The sequence below is a fragment of the Solanum dulcamara genome, chromosome 7, assembly GCF_947179165.1.
Source record: "Solanum dulcamara chromosome 7, daSolDulc1.2, whole genome shotgun sequence".
In the NCBI taxonomy this organism is placed as follows: Eukaryota; Viridiplantae; Streptophyta; class Magnoliopsida; order Solanales; family Solanaceae; genus Solanum; species Solanum dulcamara.
Genome location: NC_077243.1, coordinates 26,048,726 through 26,071,324, shown reverse-complemented (window position 1 = coordinate 26,071,324; position 22,599 = coordinate 26,048,726). Strand labels below are relative to the sequence as shown.

The window sequence follows — 22,599 nt, the reverse complement described above, 5'->3', positions numbered from 1 at the left end:
TCAAGTTTATGGTAATGAGTTTTAGATTGACGAATGCACCGACGACATTCATGAACTTGATGAATAGGGTATTCAAACCTTACATTTATACTTTTGTAGTGGTCTTCATTGATGATATTTTGATTTACTCTTGGGATTAGGAAAAACATAAAAATCACTTAAGAGTTGTGCTTCAAACGTTGAGGGATAGACAATTATTTGCAAAATTTAGTAAGTGAGAATTTTGGTTAAAGGAGGTGTCATTTTTTTCCACGTAGTATCTAGTGATGGGATCAAGATTGATCCTATAAAAATGGAGGCAGTCAAGAATTGGCCAAGACTGTTGTCTCCTTCAGATATTAGGAGCTTCTTGGGTCTAGTTGGGTATTATAGAAGGTTTGTCGAAGGGTTTTCTTCCATCTCATCTCCTATGATGAAGTTGACCCAAAAGAAAGCTAAATTCATATGGACGGATGAGTGTGAGAAGAGTTTCCAGACCTTGAAAGATCGACTTTCCTCCGCTCCTATTTTTGACTCTACCATAAGGATTAGAAGGGTTTGTAGTTTATTGTGATACTTCAAATATTGGTTTAGGTTGTTTCTTAATACAAAATGGCAAGGTCATAGCCTATGCTTCTAGACAATTAAAGGTACATGAAGGTAACTACCCTACCTATGACCTTGAATTGGCGGCCGTTGTTTTTTCTCTAAAGATTTAGAGGTATTATCTCTATGGGGTGCATGTGCATGTGTATACCGATCATAAAAGTCTTCAATATGTGTTCACCCAAAAGAACCTTAATCTAAAGCAAAAGAGATGGCTAGAACTCCTTAAGGACTATGAAATTAGTGTGCACTATCATCCGGATAAAGCCAATGTGGTTGCCGATACACTTAGTAGAATGTCTATGGGGAGTGTGGCCCATGTGGATGAACGAAAGAGGGAGTTGGTAAAAGATATTCACCGGTTAGCTAGATTAGAAGTGAAGTTGTGTGGTACTGCTGATGGTGGTATGGTTGTTTAAAATAGGTATGAATCCTCTGGTGGTGGATATTAAATCAAAGCAAGATCTTGACCTAATGTTTATCGAGTTAAAGAAGATGGTGAAGGAAAAGAAGATAGAGGTCTTTTCTCAAATGGAAAATAAGGTACTATACTACCAAGGTCGGCTATGTGTTTTGTATTTTGATGGCCTAAGAAGTTTGATCTTGATGGAGGCTCATAATTTTACATACTCCATTCATCCTGGTTTGACAAAAATGTACCGTGACTTAAAAGAGTTCTATTGGTAAGGTGGCATGAAGAAGGACATAGCAAGGTTCGTATCCAAATGTCCGAATTGCCAACAAGTGAAGGCCTAACATCAAAGGCTGGGTGGCCTTGGTACTAAGGTAAAATTGAGCACCGCATTCTATCCTCAACTGGATAGGAAATATGGAAGGATGATTCAAACATTAGAGGATATATTAAGGGCTTGTGTGTTGAAGTTTAAAGGAAATTAGGATGATCATCTACCGCTCATCGAGTTTGCCTATTATAATAGTTACCACTTAAGTATTGAGATGGAGTCATTTGAGGCTTTGTATGGGAGACGATATAGATCTTCGGTTGGTTGTTTCGAAGTATGTGAGATAACCTTGTGGGGCTGCAATTTGGTATTTGATGCTTTAGAGAAGGTGAAGATCATTAGAGAAAGGTTGAAGATGGCTTAAAGTCGTCAAAAGTCCTATTCCAACACTAGAAGAAGGGATCTTGAGTTTAATGTGGACGATTGGGTGTATCTGAAGCTTTCACCCATGAAGGGTGTGGTTGGGTTTCGTAAAAAAGGGAAATTGAGCCCTAGGTATGTAGGGCCTTATAGAATCGTGAGACGTGTTGACAAGGTTGCATATGAATTGGAGTTGCCATTGGAAATGACCATGGTTCATTCGGTGTTCCATGTGTCTATGTTGAGAAAATGTGTGGGTGATCCTAGTTCCATTGTTCCTTTAAGAGTAGTGAATGTTGAAGAAAACTTGACCTATGAAGAAGTTTCGGTTGAAATTTTGGACCAGCAAGTTAAGAGATTGAGGAAAAACGAAGTTGCATCTATTATAGTCCTTTGGAGGAATCAACAAATCGAAAGTGCTACATGGGAAGTGGAAGCGGATATGATTAAGCGATACCCTCATCTTTTTTCTCTACCCAAACCTAAGGTATTAAGTTGTCCTTGCTCAATTACTTGAAATCCTTGCATTTCAACTTTTCTTGTTATATGCTTTCAAAATTATGAAATATATTTCGAAAGATGTTTTAAATTGCACTATTGCATTAATGATGGGTTGTTGGTTTACACTCTACGCTACTCAAGCTACGTCTTTCCATATTCGAGGATGAATGTTTTCAAGAGGGAGATAATGTAACACCCCCTAAAAACGTTGTATATGATGTTTCAAATTAGGGTATAACTTTTAATAGGATGTTCCAAATTAGGTGATTCAATTTTTTAAATAACCCGAATATCATTACCTACAACTTTTGTGAATCCATATTTTAATTTTCGGAGGTTAAGTAGGTCAAATAAATTAATTGTTGTAAGATATGGTGCAGTGACAAAATAGAGTATTTCTAGAAGAAAATTCATATCTTACTGTAGGATGCTCCAAATCAGCTAATTCTTGAACTATATGAAAGTAGACTTCTAGATAAACAATTCATATGAGACAACAAATCCTAACGAGGAAGTTATATTTTTCAAACACAGCTCTAAAAAAGGGTATTCCGTTAAAAGAAAGTTCATCTCACCAATCATGGAAAGATCTAGATCCATTTGAAATCACCCATGAAATCAATAGTCCTCCATTTGACATCACCCATGACATCACAATCTTCCATTAAATTTTCAAATTTTTCTTTGTAATTATTTTAATTATTGTTAGGTCCCTTCTTCACACCTATAAATACCCACCTTATTTCATCATTTTGTTCATCAAGCTTTCTCAAGTAACTCTTCTATCTATACACTCCTTTACACATTCTTAAAATATATGTAGTTCAAAACTCATTCAACTAAATCTCTTGATTTCAAATAAGATTTTCTTATGGGTAATTCTTATTTCTACTTAATAGCATGAATCATGGTTAAACTAATGATTATTGGTCTATTTTGATACAAAATAATTTCATATGTATGAATTGATGGTTTGCAAGTAATTTCTCTATTTATCTCTTTAAAAGTTCTTGAAATTGTTTAAAGCATGATTTTTAATCAATGGATTTCAAAGTATTTATGCATAATTTCATTTACCTTCATATTTGAAAGTTGAAGTGATTTGAACCCACCTAGTTTTACTATGTTTTCAATGAAGTTTGACTTGAAAGCTTTGACTCCAAATGAATGTTTATGAAAGCAACATCAATGATCAAAAGGGAGTCTTATGAAATGAAAGAATGATGAAATGATATGAATAATGGATTCTTTATGCAATAAGGATAATTCTTTCATATTTGAATTACCAAAGATTTTAATGAGCTATTCTACCGAATATGATATTTTAAATTCTCAAGCTATATGATATGACTATTTTAAAGTATTAAACTATTTCGTGGAATTGACTTAGCACCGAATGGGTCATTGAGGTGGGATTCGGTAAGGGAATCCTACTAACAACCCCTTGTCTCATTAACTATGTGCCAACATAGGAGCCCTCGTAGGCTTAAGATAGTTAAAATAGCTTACAAGAGCTCCTATGTTGGCGCATAGTTAATATAACATGAGACTTTACTTAAGGACCCCTTAGGTCGAGTCCCCATATACATGATACATTCGGTGCTAGGTCAATCCCACAGAATAACATTTAAATATCATAATAACATAAGCATTATATAACTTTAGACATCAAATCATCATCGGTGGAATTGCTCATTAAAATATTTTATTTGATTCAAATATGTGAGAATTGTCCTTTCACATTGAATCCTTTATTTGGCAAAAATCTCTTTCATCATCATTCAATCATTTCACAAGACTCCCTTAAACATAGGTATTTTTTTCATAAACTTTCATTTGGAGTCAAAACTTTCAATTCAACTTCATTTCAACATAAGAAGACTAGGTGGGTTCATTTCGTATAACTTTCAAATATATTTAATGCATGAGAGTGATGAAAATGCATCATATGAAATATTTTAAAACAACTCACCATATACACTTTAAAACTACCTTTCAATCCTTCATATAAGAACCCTAACAAAATCATTCATTTCATGAAATGTAGAGTCAATATATATCAATTTAAGTAAATAAACTTCAAATATACCATAATATAAGCCCATAAGAATTCACCATTTAGAATTTAAAATATCAAGTTGAGAAAACATTTGGGCTCCATGGGTGGAAGAACCATGGATGAAGACCCACATACCTTAGAGTGAAATTTTAAGAATGCTTTATTCTTAGTCTTCAATGAGGAGCCTTGAATCCTTTGAGTTTGAGAGAAAAATTGGAGGGGATGATTTGAGAGAGAGGAGGATGAAGTTTAGGGTTTTGGGAGGTGAAAGACTAAAAAATGACCCCCAAACACATCCAAACCCGTATATATTTGTTTAGGTAATTGTCCAAGATATCCTTCATTAACAAAATCTACAAAATGGGTTCAGAACCCTACAGACACTATAGTGGACCCCGGTGCTAGAGTCAAAACTACTGCAGCTAATTTTAGGCGCTATAATAGAGCCCGGCGCCAGCCCTAAAATTGCTGCAGTGATAGTCTCTAGTAAAAAGATTATAACATTTTACTAAGAACTCGAAATAAGGCAACCTTGGTGGAGTTGGAAAGAAGACTCAAATACCTTTAATTGGATAGGTCATGGGAAACCTAATTCATTATATAATAGGAGATATGGACATTTGAAGTTGATCCTATTTTGGACTCATACGAAAACTTAGCTGATGAAAATTCTTTAGACTTGGCTTGGTGTTAAAGATCTCTTATGACCCTAAAACACATTTAATACACTTCAAATACTTAGGAATTGATCCTAACTTATATATACAACTAGAAGTCATCGATTTCGATCCTATACATATATGAAAAATTGTTCGGATCTTGGTGTAAAAATATTTGGGGTGTTACACTTATATATGGAAAAGCCTTGCTAGATCATACAATCTATTTAGAAAAGGCATTTCCTGGAACATAGGCCATGAAAATAATACTAAGCTTTGGGAAGACAAATGGATTGAAGCTACATACTTGCTACGAGAAGTTATCCAAGGACCTATGGAAGAAAACGAAAAAGACATGTTGTTAAACTGCATTCTCAAAAGTAATTTCTGGGATTTCTCTTGCATATTCTTTGATATTCCGAGAAGCATAAAAAATTCTATAGAGAACACTTATATTCAGATGTCCCCTTTTAAAATAAACAGATATTTATGAAATAATAGTAATGATGGAAACTTTACTATAAACTGTGCATATAGATTATGCCTCTTAGAAAATAATGAAACATATTTGAATGCAAACTTCACCCTTAAAATAATGAAATATATTTGAATGTAAACTTCACCCTTAACTGGATATGGAAGATAAAGGCTCTAAACAAAATAAAAGTTTTCATGTGGCTATTTCTATCCCAAAGGCTTTCAACAGCCGCAGAATTATTTAATCAAAAAATTTCTAATTCTAAAAGTTGCATTTCGTGCCCCAACATGGAGGAAAATACCCTTCATATTTTTGTACAATGCCCTGATGCTAAGTATATCTGAAATAGTTTTAATATACAACCCCCCCCCTGATAATTTTAAGGAAAGTATTCATAAAATATGCATTTCTACAACTTATAGCTCTACCTCTTGCCACCGTCTAGTGCCCTCAACTATTCTAATGCTAATAAATCTTTGGAATATTTGAAAGAATAGAAATAGTAAAATATATAACAATAATAACATTAGTAGAATCTCTAGCACCATCCATAACATCTCTTTCCAAGCCTTGGAATACTATCATCTTGCTCAAGCTCCTAGCTCTAAAAGAACCAAAAAGAAAATCCTGATAACTTAGTGTAAACCCTCTGATAGTAACTTCAAATTGAATATTGATGGCTCCTTCGAATTAGGATCTTCCAACGGAGGGACAGGAGGAGTAATTAGGGACCATATAGGTAAGTGGATCGTGGAATACACATGCAAAATCAAGGGACAAGATTCTCTACATACAGAAGCCTTGGCCTTGCTACCTGGGCTCAACCTTGCAAAAACTAATAATATAAAAGGCTTGCTCGTGAAAATTGATTCTCAGGTACTAATAAATACCATATATAGCAACAATCATAAATACTCACATATCTATAATGATTGCAGGTCACTAATTCTTTAGATGTAAGGAATTGTATTGACGCTCATCCCGAGGGAGGCTAATTCTGTAGCAGATCTATTAGCTTAATATGGAAGGAAAACAAACTAAACCAAGCTTGGCCAGTAATTGGCCCTATATTTTTGAAGCATCTCTTTCTTTTGTAATGAATGAACTTAAAAGAGATGCCATTGGAACTCGTAGTTCCACTTTTGTATGGATGATCTTGATTATTATTAAATAAATCCTTCTGTTTCGAAGCAAAAAAAAAAAGAGTTACAAGTCTCAACATTATCATATAAAAGGGAGGAGTTGAGGTCATCCAAAGACATCACAAAACATATTGAGAGAGTTCCTTAACCAAAAAAGATTGTAGTTGTTGTGAAAAATAATGCAAGACTCTATAGTGATCTCGTAAGAAACCACTAAGGCAATTGGTGGTGCTAACACACTCGATCCTAGAAAAGAAGGTATGTATTATTCCGCATAAATCTCCTGAGTATAAATCCTTCAGGTTATAATGATGTGACGCTAATATTTCTATAATTAACAGTTTAGATGAACCTAATTAGATTTACATTAATAGACACATGCGTTCGTGTCAAGTTACTTTTTTTTTTCCATTACATTAATCCACGACTTACTATTTGCTTTCAGACTCATACGTATACTCCATAGAATTAAGGGACAACAAAACCCCTGAGAATTAAAATAATATTTCACACATATAGTACTCTGTTGTCAACGTGAAACCAAATCGTAAAGTGACTTATCATTAATTAAATAACAAATTTCTTCAACTTTGATATCTTCTATTGATTTCTTTCTTCAATTGAAAGATTTGTATAGATGCATGCATTCTAACATGTACTATCTTCTTCTTGTAAGTTTTAATATTATTTCATTGCAAGTCATGATTTTCATGATTTTAGTGAAAAGTTTACAAAGGAAGAAATGTCATAGACAAATTAAAGGAGAGATAATCCATGTTCCATGTCATAGAATTCAAAGAGGTGCCAGTTACATTAATAAAAAGGAAAAAGGCTCAAATATATCATTGAATTTTGACAAAAGATTCATTTATGTCATCAGTTAAAAGTTTGGTTCATTTATGTCATTTTCATTTGAGAAAATATTTATTTATGCTATTATTTGTTAACTGAAATGGCATAGATGAGCCAAACTTTTAACGGATGACATAGATGAGTCTTTTCTCAAAGTATAATGACATATTTGAACATTTTCCATTTTAAAAAATAATTTAGTTAATAACGTGGCCGAATCATAATTGACCACGTGTACAAAATAGTTTTGCAAAATCGAAAATATTTTTAATTTACAAATAATGGCATGGATCAGTCATTTCTCAAATGAAAATGGCATAAATGAGCCAAACTTTTAACAGATTACATATATGAACCTTTTTTTAAATTTCGATGACATATTTAAACATTTTTCATTGATACTCTATCATTAATAAAAGTCGCAGGATCAGAATTAGTGTACAGTACACATACAGGAGGAAAAACATATGTTTTTCAATATTCAACCTTTGAAAAATTGACGTTGATTTATGGAGTATACTATATCCTAACTTTATGAATTATGAGTCGTACGTATTGACTCTTGACTCTACTATCTCCGATTTAGACCACAATGGGGTATGGGGGCATCCCGTACTCTTCAATAAATTATTAGAGGTGGTTTGCTAGCTGATGAGAAGAGATATTATATATATATATATATATATATATATATATATATATATATCAGATTCTGTATAAATAATATTATATTTGGTAGTTGGTTAGTTAAGATTATGTATAAAATTAATACAGTGTTTGATCTATAATTTAGAAATCTTCATCACTAATACATGTATAAATTATAAGGAAATCTATGTAGTGTAATAAATTATAAGGAAATCTATGTAGTACAATTTTATGCAAAATAGAAAATGGAATAATGAATACATGAATAATTAAATCCCGCATAAAATAATACATAAATTCTCTTATAACTAATCTATGTATTACTAATATCTACATAACTCTAAGCAGCTATCAAATGACCCCTTACTCCTTTCTGTCTCATTTTACGTAAATATATTTGATTTGATATGAAATTTAAGCAAAAAAAATATAGATTTTTGAGACTTGTATTTGAAATAAGTCATTGATTTTTTTTGGCTATAAATCATTTTATTAAGAATAAGATGAAAAGTTTGAAGTTAAATTGTTATTTTCTTCATCTCAATTTATGTGAAGATACTTGATTGGATATGAAGTTTGAGAAATAAAGAAGTCTTTGGAAAGTTAGCTATAGATATGTTTGTTTAGAAATCATATCATTAAGAATAAAATAATTTTTAAAAACTTTTGTTGTTATTGATTATAGAAAGATGTTATTATTTTCTTCTAAAAAAAATATCACATAAACTGAAACAAATGATATTCTACATACATAAAGATTAAAAAATCTTAATAATTCAAATGATTGGCTATTTCGTAACTTCTTCCTCTATTTCTCCATTCCCTATCTCCAAAAAAATTTTTAAAAAATAAATATATTTTAAACAGATGAATAAACAATAAGAAACCCCTCAGGCCCACACTGTTCCCGTCGTGCACGTACTATAGCTGTTCTGGAGTCAACTTCTTCAACTAATTGACAAATTTATTGTTTTGTTTTTTTGTAGGCTACCTGATTTCATCCAAGTATTTTGAATAGTCTTTTCTCATAATAACCTTTTCTTGAAGTCCACATTTCTCATAGTGCCTCTATGAATGTTACTCCAACTCAATGGTGGAATATAAATTTTGAGGAGTCAAAATATTAAAAAAAAAAAAAAAAAGTAGACACGTAGAAAAAATTTAAGAAAATTCATCATATAATATAACATAAATAAAAAACTTTTGCATAATGTGTCATACATAATGTAATTTTTTAGCGAAAAGGTGTCACTATTTCTTTTATTCTGTTTTATGAGATGTTATTTGATCATTTTTATGGTAAATGATAATTTTAAAAAAATAATGTTATTTCTTTCTTTTTATCAAAGTATTTTAGTAAGTAATTAAAGATATAAGAAATCCACAAGGAATTATGTTGTGTACTTTAGACCTAATTTATTTCAAAAATTAATTTAAGAGGGAGAATTCATGTCCAAGATCATATAAGAAGAAAACCACTCACATTCCTTTTTCATTCAATCGATGTGAGACTTTTCAGCATGTTATGGTAAGATGTATATAAGATCCTTACACCCTTAATAAAACGTCTAAAGTTCAAGTCCTGATTTGAGTATAGAAAATTCGTTTTACAAACACTTCCTAAAGGAGCATTATAATGCACGAATTTTTATTAGCCAAGGCTCAATATGAATGTCGAACACCTAGTAGGATCTATATTTACCTATACATCTAACTCAAATAGTTTAGTAGGATCTGTCATCACTAGAAAAACCATGGATGCAAAACTTCCACCTAAAATTCACAAGTACATTTGATCAAAAGTTGTTTGGAGAACAAAATTGCTTAATTTAGAATAGTACGTGGGAAAATTCAATTGTTTTCCCCTTAATTATTCTAAGTGGTTAAGCTGAATTTCTAAAGTGATTGGTGTTAATATTTTCAAACACTTCAATCATGTAATTAGGAAAAGATCATTTCAATCATAAACTTTGATTCATTTAGTATAAATATCATGTAATATTACTTAAACCCAAAGTTCAAACACGTGTGCCTCGGAATCTTGTACAGTCAATTCAACATGTTTTCCGGTACAATTATGTCGTTGAACTGATCATTTCGCTTACGACGACAACGATGCCCGTAGAATGGAAATCGAGCATCATGATCCCGCTTTACAAAAACAAAGGGGATAGGCAGAGCTGTGACAACTATAGAGGTATTAAGCTTCTAAGCCATACTATGAAAGTGTGGGAAAGAGTGGTAGAGATGAGGGTGAGGAGAGGCGTGTCTATTTCAGAGAACCAGTTCGGATTTATGCCGGGACGCTCAACTACAGATGCCATCCACCTTATGAGGAGACTAATGGAGCAATATAGGGAGAGGAAGAGAGACTTGCATATGGTGTTCATCGACTTGGAAAAGGCTTACGATAAAGTCCCACGAGAGATACTATGGAGATGTTTGGAGGCTAAAGGTGTACCTGTAGCGTACATAAGGGTGATCAAGGACATGTACGAGGGTGCCAAAACCAGGGTAAGGACAGTAGGAGGGGACTCAGAACATTTCCCAGTTATGATGGGGTTGCATCAAGGATCAGCTCTTAGCCCGTTCCTATTTGCCTTGGTGATGGATGGATTGACGCGACAAATTCAAGGTGAGGTGCCATGGTGTATGCTTTTTGCGGACGACATAGTCCTCATCGATGAGACTCTTAGCGGAGTTAACGCTAAGCTGGAAGATTGGAGACGCACCTTGGAGTCTAAGGGGTTTAAGCTGAGTAGGACCAAAACAGAGTACCTAGAGTGCAAGTTCAGTGAGACACCTCAAGAGGTTGGCGCAGAAGTTAGGCTCGGGGACCAAGCCATCCAAAAGAGAAGTAGTTTTAAGTACCTTGGTTCTATCATGCAAGACAGCGGAGAGATCGACGAGGATGTCACACACCGTATTGGGGCAGGATGGATGAAATGGAGGCTCGCCTCCGGTGTGTTATGTGACAAGAAGGTGCCACCACAACTTAAGGGCAAGTTCTACAAAGTGGTCGTTAGACCAGCTATGTTATATGGGGCGGAGTGTTGGCCAGCTAAGGTCTCCCATGTGCAAAAGATGAAGGTTGCCGAGATGAGAATGTTGAGATGGATGTGTGGGCATACCAGGAGTGACAAGATTAGAAATGAGGCTATTCGAGAAAAGGTAGGAGTGGCCTCGGTGGAAGACAAGATACGGGAAACGCGACTGAGATGGTTTGGACATGTGAAGAGGAGAGTCCCAGATGCACCAGTGCGGAGATGTGAGAGGTTGGCCATGGATGGTTTCAGAAGAGGTAGGGGTAGGCCGAAGAAATATTGGGGAGAGGTGATCAGACAGGACATGGCGCATTTACGACTTACCGAGGACATGACCCTAGATAGGAGGGTGTGGAGGACACACATTAGGGTAGAAGGCTAGTACATAGTGGTTTTATTCTCCCTTACTCGTAGGTAACACACTATGATTTCTTATACTCTGATGTATGTTAGTTATGGTATTTATGTTATTATCCAATAATAATATCTACTGTTTTTTTTGTGCTTTGATTATACTAATGTTTGGACCGTTTTCGTCATCGTCATCTATTTATTTATTTAACCTAATATTCTTGTCTAACCTTTTTCTATGCTTTTATTGAGCCGAGGGTCTTTCGGAAACAGCCGTCCTACATTGGTAGGAGTCAGGTCTGCGTACACTCTACCCTCCCCAGACCCCACGATGTGGGATTTTACTGGGTTGTTGTTGTTGTTGTTTGTTATCATAATTAAAGTTTCATCCACTTGTCCAATTTGTATTGGTAAACTTTTAGAAATATCCACTAGCTACAATTCTATTTACTAGCGATTACAATAACAACATATACATTATATTTTTACTAGTGAAGTTTAGGGAAAGTAGAATGCACCTAATCTTACTATTCCTACTTCGTAGAAATAGAGATGTTGTTTTCGATATATCCTTATATTAAAGTGTGCGCACACGAGGATATACAAATGGGAGCAAAAACAACAACAATACCATGCAAAATAATGCCAAATGGACAATATCATACTACAAACAGTAGAATTACTATCTAACCTTCTATCCTAATTTGTGACCTTCATCCTCTTTTATTTAAGGTCATGTCCTTGATTAGATCAAAATGCATCATGCCTTGTCTTATCACTTTTCCCGCAATACTTCTTCAGCTAGCCTTTACAGGCGATTAGTCTAACAAATTTATTTACTAGTTGTTATTTGAGTGTGTTTGATATATATATATATATATATATATATAGAGAGAGAGAGAGAGAGATTGATTTAGAGTTAAAATTCAAAGCTGAAATGACATAGAAAATCATCAATGCAAAAATAAATATTACGTGTGTATATCGTATATATCATTATATATCACATATTTCTTTGAGTACCACATATATACATAATATACGAGAGAGAAACAAATGTACAAAGAAAATATACATTGATATGTAGGTGAGATAGTATTTTGAAAGAAAATATACATTGATATGCAGGTGAGATAGTATTTTAATGTAAACTTCTTTTTACAAACAGAGGCAACGTCATCAAAGAATGGGAGTATTTAATCGATGATCCACAGGAAAGAAAAAGATTAAAAAATAAAAATTGACCGAATAATTTCTTCAGGAAAGAAATCAAAGAATAGTACAAAATTAGAACAATAGTGATGAACTCCATAAATCAAATGAAAGGCTGTTGACAAAAATATTGCGGCTGGAATATTTTACTTCCTTCGTTTCAATTTATTTGATCTGTTTTTTTAGTCCATTTTAAAAAAAAAATAACTCTCTTTTTATCAATAATTTTTTAATTTCAACTTTCAAAAACTTGATCAGATTATAAACTCTGGTTGTGATCATGTAAATACTAGTAACAGTGTATGCTATGTATTTCCAACTTAACACAATCAATAAGAGAGGAAGCAATTATTTGCAAGTTGAAGGATGCTTGCTTGTCTTGTTGGAGTAGATGTTGAATGTAAGTCAAGTTTGTTGTCTATATTTTATTATAGATCTTATTACTATTTGTATATCTTTTTAAAATTTTTGTTTTATCCAATTAAATAAAATAATGCAAAGTCGTTGAAAAGTATGTTTCCGAAGGAGCAATAAAGTCATCATGAGGTCCATTTTGTCAGCACACGTGCCATGTTACGTATATACGTACTTAATTATTGCTTAGATAAGAATTGTTAATCTTCTTCATACGTAAATCTAATTTTCTAACACTATAATTAAAGGATATATGATAGAGATGATTGAAAGTCAATCCATGTTAATTAAAGAGTTCTATGAGTCTTAAAAATAATATTTTTTTAAGTGAAAATCATTTTTACTTTTTTAATAGGTCTATGCAATCTGAATCTGAATGAATTTATCAAGATGGTATCGAAAGGTTAAACAAAGATTTCGAACCTGTCTTTACGAACACATTTTTATATTTTATGTTTATTCTTAAAGTTGAAGAGCAAATATTTTTTTTTAGCTAAACATGATTTGATGCTTAAAGCTCAATATATTTTTTGACTTTACAACTAAATGATAATTATATCTGACATTGATTTGGCTCATTTAATATTTTTCTTAATATTTTCCTTCACCTTTTCGAAACTTCTTGTTCTGGCGTTTTAGATTATTCTGAACGAGTTGGAATGGTTAGACCCCATTATACATTGTAGTGTCACCCTACCAAAAATGATTTTGAATGATAATTAATTAACGGTAGTAATTTAATTTTTGTTAAATATATTTTTAGAGACAATCAGCACTCTTTATAAATGTCCCCTAAAGTCTATAGGCTATAGTGATATTGGATTCAATGAAAATTAACTAACATTGGTAAAAATTTTAGTGTTCTTTTCTAATATGCATATTTATTGTCGTTAAAAGCTATTTTTGTTGTAGTGTGTTCTCTCAAACTTCTTGTTACTATCAGGGTCGTCTCAACAAGTTTGGGGCCTACCGTCAAATTTTATAGAGAGACTGTAACAACCCAAACCGTCGTTAGTTATAATTAAAAAGAAATCGCAAGAAATTTACTCGACTGGATCTCACCATCCCGCCAGATGCGGATGGTCCCGCCTGAGCATCGCTGCCAGAGCGAGAGGTCGTGGGACAGAACTTAAGTTGCGAATTTTTTATTTTCCCCACTTCTCCTAAGTGGAAGTTAGAGGTGAGGATTTCTGTAAAATCCTCCAAAAAGGTTGCTCCTGGCCTGTGGAGAAGAGGGGGGGAATCTCTTCATTCGGACCATTCGGAAGACTTCAACCGGTGAAACTCAATTCGGTCTTACTCGTAGAACGTTGGGAATCAATGGTTTCAACAGCAATATCAGTCTGTCTGTACAAACGATCTAGGCCTGTATTCGGCCATCAACAAGCTTTAGCTTACCCTCTCCATGATTACTTGGCGCCCAGATAGGCTAGGCTTCTCTTTTCTAAGTAGTAAATCTATCCCTACTGTGTAGTATAGAAGGGAATTTAATGAGAAATCATATAACTAAGTTGTGGTCATGGGTCACAGGTAGAAATTCGATTGTGTTAGTGTCTAATTTGAATGTGACCTGGTAAAAACGTGCTATAATGATTTGGGAAAATATTTTTGGTAGTGATATTATTGCATACAAATGGTTATTTTATAATGGGCGTAGTATTGCGTACAACAATATAAAACTAAGTAGAGATCGATGATAAATCTTAAGGGTTTCATAGTGTGGGTGTTGGTTGGGTTCTCGGAATTGTCTTAAGGGTGTAATTGTGTTACTTATGATATGTCTAAATACAACAACAACAACAACCCAGTAAAATCCCACATTGTGGGATCTGGGGAGGGTAGACTGTATGCATACCTTACTCCTACCAAGGTAGGACGACTGTTTCTAGGAAACCCTCGGCTCAATAAAAGCATAATAAAAGGTCAGATATGGTTAAGAAATTCAAAGAGTTATAAGAAAACAGATATCGAAAACGTCACAAATAACATAAAGTGATCAAAGTATAAAAAGTATTATATAATAGCAGAATTACAAAAATACTAGAAATAATAGAAATCAGAGCGCAAGAGATCGTGATGCACTACTACGCCTACTAATAGGGAAGAATAACGAGACTATGTACTAGCCTTCTACCCTAATGTGGATCCTCCACACCTTCCTATCTAAGGTCATGTCCTCCATAAGCTGTAACTGCATCATGTCCTGTCTAATCACCTCTCCCCAATACTTCTTCGGTCTACCCCTACCTCTTCTGTACCCATCCATGGCCAACCTCTCATACCTCCGCACTAGGGAACCTATGTCTCTCCTCTTCACATGCTCAAACCATCTCAGTTGTATTTCCCGCATCTTGTCTTCCACCGAGGCCACTCCCACCTTGTCCCGAATAGCCTCATTTCTAATCCTATCGCTCCTGGTGTGACCACACATCCATCTCAACATTCTCATCTCAGCAACTTGCATCCTCTGAACATAAAGGGTTTTAACTGGCCAGCACTCCGTCCCATACAACATAGCCGGTCTAACCACCACTTTGTAGAACTTGCCCTTAAGTTGGTGTGGCACCTTCTTGTCACATAGCACTCCGGAAGAGAGCCTCCATTTTGTCCACCCTGTCCTAATACTATGTGTGACATCATCGTTAATCTCTTCACTGCCTTACATAAAAGACCCAAGATACTTAAAACTACTTCTCTTTTGGATGGACTGGGCACCAAGCCTAACTTCCACGCCAACCTCCCGGGGTGTCCCACTAAACTTGCACTCTAAGTACTCTGTCTTAGTCCTACTCAACTTAAACCCTTTAGACTCCAAGGTTTGTCTCCAATCCTCCAGCTTAGCATTAACACCGCTACGAGTCTCATCGATCAGGACTATGTCATCTGCAAACAGCATGCACCATGGCACCTCACCTTGGATTTGTCTCATCAATCTATCCATCGCCAAGGCAAATAAAAACGAACTAAGAGTTGATCCTTGATGCAACCCCATCACAAGTGGAAAGTGCTCTGAGTCCCCTCCTATTGTCCTTACCCTAGTTTTGGCACCCTCATACATGTCCTTGATCACCCTAATGTACTCCACAGGTACATCTTTAGCCTCCAAACATCTCCATAGTACCTCTCATGGAACTTTATCATAAGCCTTTTCTAGGTCAATGAATACCATATGCAAGTCCATCTTCCACTCCCTATACTGCTCCACCAACCTCCTCATAAGATGGATGGCTTCTGTAGTTGAGCGTCTCGGCATAAATTCGAACTAGTTCTCTGAAATAGACATGCCTCTCCTCGCCTTCATCTCCACCACTCTCTCTCATATTTTCATAGTATGGATTAGGAGCTTGATACCTCTATAGTTGTTACAGCTCTGGATATCTCTCTAGTTTTTGTACAGAGGGATAATTATACTCGACCTCTATTCTTCGGGCATCATTGCCGTCTCAAAGATGACATTAAATAACCTAGTCAGCCACTCCAAACCTATAGAGCTCGCACTCTTCCAAAATTCCCCAGGGATCTCATCGGGTCTGGTTGCTTTTCCGCTGCGTATCCTATGCACAACACCCTTAACCTCTTCGACTGTAATACTCCTGCAACACCTAAAATCGTGATGCCTCTCTGTACATTCCAAATCTCCCAACACGAGACAAATTGCTCTCTCTCTCTCAAAGCGCATAACTTTCATTTCCATATAGATTACGATTTTTAGCTTATGGCTGTTATGGAGCCGGATCCACCTCCGGACCTCCAAAAATTTCCTTCAAAAGATGGAGTGGTAGATATCGACGATACGAATCCAACGCAAAAGGAATCGTCTCAATCCGACATCCGAAGCTCCGGGAATGTTGAAAAAACAGCCGCGATGACTGTTCATCTTCTCCAAGAACATGCTGCCGTTGATCGAGAAATCGATTTTAATTCAAATTCTGTGATTTGTTTTGAAAAAACACCAATTGGGGATGTTAGAGAAACATCTAATCTACAACATATCAGAAATTCAAGTGATTTCACCGTGGCAATTGAGAGAAACGAAGCTGCGACTGTTCAGGGAAATTCTGGCGAATCGCCAGCCAATCGGACTGCGATTTGCACGTCTTACGGCGACATTCGAGATGGCACACCACCTGGGTTTTGTAACCCACCTCGAGGCGCCCCTCATACTAAAAGCCCAACTCCATTGGACGACGGTGGCGCCGGCGATACACTGTCGAATTCCGACGTCGGAGTTCCGGCGACATTCGAGCTTCCAGACCAATGCCATCTTGTAGAGGAGCTCAATACGAGTACAATCATACAAAAATCGCCACCATCCTCTAAGTCAAACTTGTCGAATATCAATTCGAATAATTCCGGCGGTGAGGCGATTTCAGGCAGTGGCGGCGCCGCCGCATGTGATGGTGAAAACTCGAAATTGTCAGTGGGTTTTGTGGATGATCATACAAGGAACACCATTAACCAAAAAGCCCCATCATCCACAACTCCTAACACTTTGAATTTGGAAATTAGGGTTGCACCACCACCTGCCGGAGGCGGCGCAGCGGCGGAGCCCCAAACTCAAAATTGGCAATGCCAAACTGCTCAACACAATGAGGGGAGTCCACCAATGCAAAAAGCCCCATCAGGTATGCCTCATTTCAATTCGAATTTGACTTTTAGGGTTTCCAATTTGTCTAGTACTAACACCAGTGGTGGCGCCGGATCTCCGGCGATCGGAAAAAATATTTTTGAATTGAATTTTAATCCCCAGCATCAAACTAACCCACAAGAACAAAATTTTTCCAAAAAAGATCCCTCCAACAATTCAAACGTCGATTCTAGTCTTGATCCTAAAGAAAAAACCACCGGAACCATCTTTCCGGTGAACGCCCAAAATAAGTCTCAAAGTAAAAGTAACCCTCATACTCTTAGGAACGAAATAAACCAAACAACACAATTTTTAGGCACCTCCAACTCAAATTCTAAAATTCCAACTTGTGTCACTAGGGGCGAAAACAGTCTTATCGTGCCCGAAGCTGTTTTGGTTGATCGTATCACCACCTTGGGCAATCCTAGCACCTCCACTAATCCTAAACATACCAACCACCCTCCCGTTTCAGACTTTCCCCCCATCTCATCCAATTTCCAAAAATTTGACCCAAAAAACTCTAAAAATCCGATAGTGTCCTTTACCCCCAGTGCGCTACCTCCTAAGACTAAGTCCCCTAACAACCAACCCACCACCACAAATCATCCTCCACCCCCTATAGCAAAGCAATCCATGGCCACAAGACTAAGAGCTAAACAAGCCGAGCATACAACCAGAATTGACCTAACACCTCCAAAAAGGGTGACAAAACAAGGTTGTCCAGCTATCATGTTTAAGAGAGAAGACTACATGGTTAAGATGGCTGAATCATGTAAGTATACTCTCATAGGCAAGTTCTACAGTCCAATACCCAAGATGGAGGTAATTCGAAAGAAGTTCATTAGTCAAACTGAACTTCGAGGCAAGGTCAAGATTACCCATTTTAATTCTAGACATATATATATTGACCTTGATAATGAACACGATAGAACTACTGTACTAGATAGCAAGCGAATGTATATTGATGGTGTCTTTATGAGATTTCAAGTTTGGACCCCTACTTTCGATCCAAACTATGAAACCCCCATTCTCCCTGTGTGGGTCATACTCCCGGAGCTCCCATGGCATTGTTTCCATAAATAATTTGTTATGCTCCTGCTTGCGGACGTGGGACAAGTGTTGCACTTGGACATGGCCTTCATGCAAAAGACAAGGGGGAGCGTGGCAAAAGCAAAAGTCCAAATGGACATCACCAAGCCTAGAATCCAAAGTGTATGGATTGGATTCGATGAAAATGATGATCCAAATGGAGAAGGAAGATGGCAGGACATCGAATATGAAGATGTCCCCCTTTACTGTACTTACTGCAAACACCAAGGTCATACTCCTCTTGCTTGCCCCGTCAGCAGAAGAGATACAGAACGCAACAAGGCCAAAGACAAGGAAGAAGAGCCAAAGAAAGATGCGTCGCCAAAAAACACAGGTATGATCTCTACTCCTATTGTCTTAACTAATGCTATAAGTTTCAGGCAACAGGTACCACTAGAAGAAACCACCACCACAAATCAGGAAGGAAGTCGCAAAGCACAGGAGGACTCAACCAACCAAAATAGGAATCAAATCTCAAACAACCAATGGGAAACCCAAAAACGAAGAAACTTCAAAGGTAAGACTCAAACTGTGCAAAATACCCAAACGATACAAGGCAACACTCAACAGGTATATAGACCCACTCAAGCCATGAATACAGGTATTGATTGTAATATTGTTGCTATGACTGATGCAATTCAAAATGGACAGCACGAGCATCAACCAGGTATTGACTCAATGCTCCCAATCCCCCATGGCTCCCCCAGTAGTTTTAATGTATTGAATGTTTTAACTGCTGCTGCTGAAGTAGTTAACGGAGGTGAGGATGGTGGGATTCAGGAGAAGCCAACTAACCTGCAGGAAGGGGTATCCAGAGGGGGGGTTGTGTCTCATGTTTTGCATGAGAACCTTATGGTTGACCCTAGGAATGACTTTAGAGCTCCTGCTACCACTTCACATATTCAGCATTCTTCTTCCCAGCATGTTAATAAAAGAGATTCAGTTGATGCTCAAACAATGGCCTCCAAACTGCCCCCTGCTGTGACCATTGGATGTGAGACCACAGTTGATTCTGGAAGGCTTTCAAGTCCTTCTTTGAGAACTGAGCAGCAGCAGTTCAGGAGTGTAGATGTAGGGGCAAACCAGAGCCAAAAAATGACTCAACAGGTTGCTCAGAACCTGTAAGTCTTGGGAGGTTCTGCAACTGTTGGCTTGAGGGAAGCTATACATGTCCTGGATGCTACTTCAGCTGCTACTATGGAAGAAAATAGGGTGCACAATAGGGCCACTCAGATGCAGAAACAAAGACCTGCAGATGCTCCTATTCCCACCAAGAAAATGACCAATACTGCAGCCCCCTATCAGCCTCAAAACTCCCAGGAAAATAGGGTGCACAATAAGGCTACCCAGATGCAGGGATCAAGACCTGCAGCTGCAGGTTTAGAGCAAAATTTGCATGGTTTTGGCCCTATTTCAGCTTCTACTCTGAAGGAAAAGAGTGTGCAAGTTGTGGCCCCTAAACTAATATCAATTCAGCACAATAGTCAAGGTGTAGATCACACTGAAAATGTTGAAAATGACCAACATTATGGTTGCAGTTTCAGCATTACTTCAAGTGATCAAACCTCTAGTCTTAGTTCCCACCAAGTGCAACATTCTAACTCCAAACAAAAAGACAATGCAACCATTAGTGGTATAGAATTCTCAGCTAGTCCTAGTCCCTATAACCAGCAAGCTACCTCTAAAACACTACGGAAAAAGAGAACTAGAAAGAAGAAACAAGAAAAGAAGCAAGAAGCTGCAACCCCTACCCCTCCAACCACTGCTGATACAGGTGGAAAAGATAACAATGGTAAGGTGTTTTCAAACTCTTGCTCACAATATGTACTCTTAGATCAAAGCACACCAATAAGGAGCCCTGATTTTAGTTGTGAAGACCCTCTTAATCTTACCCCTTTGAATATTCAGCCAGCTCCTTTTACGCAACCTGAAAATGCCACCAACATCCTTTGCACTAACAATGATGCTCAAACTTCAACTCCTGATAGTGATGATGAATATGGGGTTATTCATTCGGAGGATGAATATGACCAAGACTTTCAAGGTGAGGTTGAACTTGAGAATGAAGAAGAGACTGATGAACAGTCCAATAGTATAGCTACACCATCCAAGACCACTACTAAGGTCACGAATGATGAGATGAACCAGCTAGCTAATAAGCAAGGCCTATCACCTAGAGGCATTCATCATAATCCAAAATTTACAACTATTCATGCTCCTATTAGCAGACCAAACACTAGGCTCCACAACCTTAGATCCCATCAATGATTAACACAATTGTTTGGAATGCTAGAGGTATCAATACCAAAGGAGTCATAGACAGACTAAAGTCACTCAAACATATCCATCAAACGTCCATCATTTCCATCCTAGAACCTTTTTCCAACAATGCTCATCTCCAAACCTTTAGAATCAACCTTGGTATGGATAAGTCCGTTTGCAATCCTAATGGCAAGATTTGGATCTTCTGGACTCAAGATGTTGATTGTAAAGTTATTGATGTTGACGACCAATAGGTCACTTGCAAGATAAAACACGTAGAGCATCAAAATGCATTTCTCACGACTTTTGTTTATGGAAAATGCAAAGATACTCTTAGAAGACCGCTTTGGGATAGGCTCCTGCACCACGCTTCCACTAACCTTCCTTGGTGCACAGTTGGGGACTTCAATGTCATCACCTCCATTACTGAGAAACTAGGTGGAATCCCTTACAACATGCAAAAAAGCTTTGAGTTTATAAGCGTTATTGAAGCATGTGGCCTAACGGATTTGGGGTATCATGGCTCAGACTACACTTGGTGTAATCAACGAGATATGCATAAAAGAATATGGAAGCGACTCGATAGAGCTATGGTGTCCGATAATTGGTTAGCCGCTATACCTCACACTTCAGTCACCCATCTCCCCTCTACTGGTTCTGACCATAACCCTTTACTAATAGAGATGAATGCTAGGCAGGATTCCGCTATTAAATATTTTAAATTCTTGAATTGTTGGGTGGATAACCCTACTTTTCTCGAAACTGTAGAGTCCTGTTGGGACAGACCCCTGACTGGGAATCCAATGTGGTCCTTCCACCAAAAAATGAAAAGGCTTTCCTCCACCCTTAGCAAATGGTCGCGAGTGGAATTTGGCGACATTTTTGCCAAGGTTAAGGAATATGAAGAATTGGTGAAAAGTGCCGAAGAAAATATGTTAGTGTCCAATAATGAAGAGAACAGGATGAAATTGCATGCTCTCAACGCCGAATACATCAGATTTCTTAAAATTGAAGAGAACATTCTCAAACAAAAAACTCAACTACATTGGTTCAAGGATGGAGATGCTAACACCAAGTATTTCCATGCTTTAATCCGTGGTAGGAGAAGGAGATTGTTCATTCACAAGGTTACCAACGAAGAAGGGGATTGTATTCAAGGCGACGAACACATTGCTCGAGCAGCATGCGATCATTTTCAGAAAATATTCACAAGTGATGAATCTCGGATTCCGGAGAACATCTTGAATTACGTTCCTAGAATGATCACAGATGCTCAGAATGAAAGCCTTCAAGCCACGCCTACCATTGAAGAGTTGAAACAGGTAGTCTTCTCTATGAATCCTAACTCTGCAGCTGGTCCGGACGGTATGAATGGAAAATTCTTCCAAGCTTGCTGGGAGATTATTTCGGAGGACCTACTAGCAGTGGTTACTTCTTTCTTCGGAGGGTATGCTATGCCTAAGTTCTTTTCTCATGCTTGTTTGGTCTTGCTCCCAAAGGTAGATCACCCCAACACACTCTCTGACTATAGACCCATTAGTCTCAGTAACTTCACCAATAAGATCATATCAAA

At 36.8% G+C, this 22,599-nt stretch overlaps 1 protein-coding gene across 1 annotated transcript; it reads left to right on the top strand.

The window, feature by feature from the left end:
• Positions 1 to 16,763: 16,763 nt before the first annotated feature.
• On the top strand, positions 16,764 to 21,032 carry LOC129894642 (uncharacterized). Its single transcript, XM_055970316.1, has 5 exons — positions 16,764 to 18,497; positions 19,152 to 19,334; positions 19,416 to 19,571; positions 19,671 to 19,885; positions 19,976 to 21,032. Exons 1-5 carry the CDS (start codon positions 16,764 to 16,766, stop codon positions 21,030 to 21,032), a joined length of 3,345 nt encoding a protein of 1,114 aa, XP_055826291.1.
• The last annotated feature ends 1,567 nt before the right edge of the window (positions 21,033 to 22,599 follow it).

Excerpts from the sequence above, each read along its gene's own strand:
- LOC129894642 (XM_055970316.1), top strand. The coding sequence starts at position 16,764 with ATGGCTGTTATGGAGCCGGATCCACCTCCGGACCTCCAAAAATTTCCT. Across the intron at positions 19,335-19,415 it reads TACAAGGCAACACTCAACAG|CACGAGCATCAACCAGGTAT; the intron begins GTATATAGACCC and ends CAAAATGGACAG. Across the intron at positions 19,886-19,975 it reads CAACAGGTTGCTCAGAACCT|GGTGCACAATAGGGCCACTC; the intron begins GTAAGTCTTGGG and ends GGAAGAAAATAG.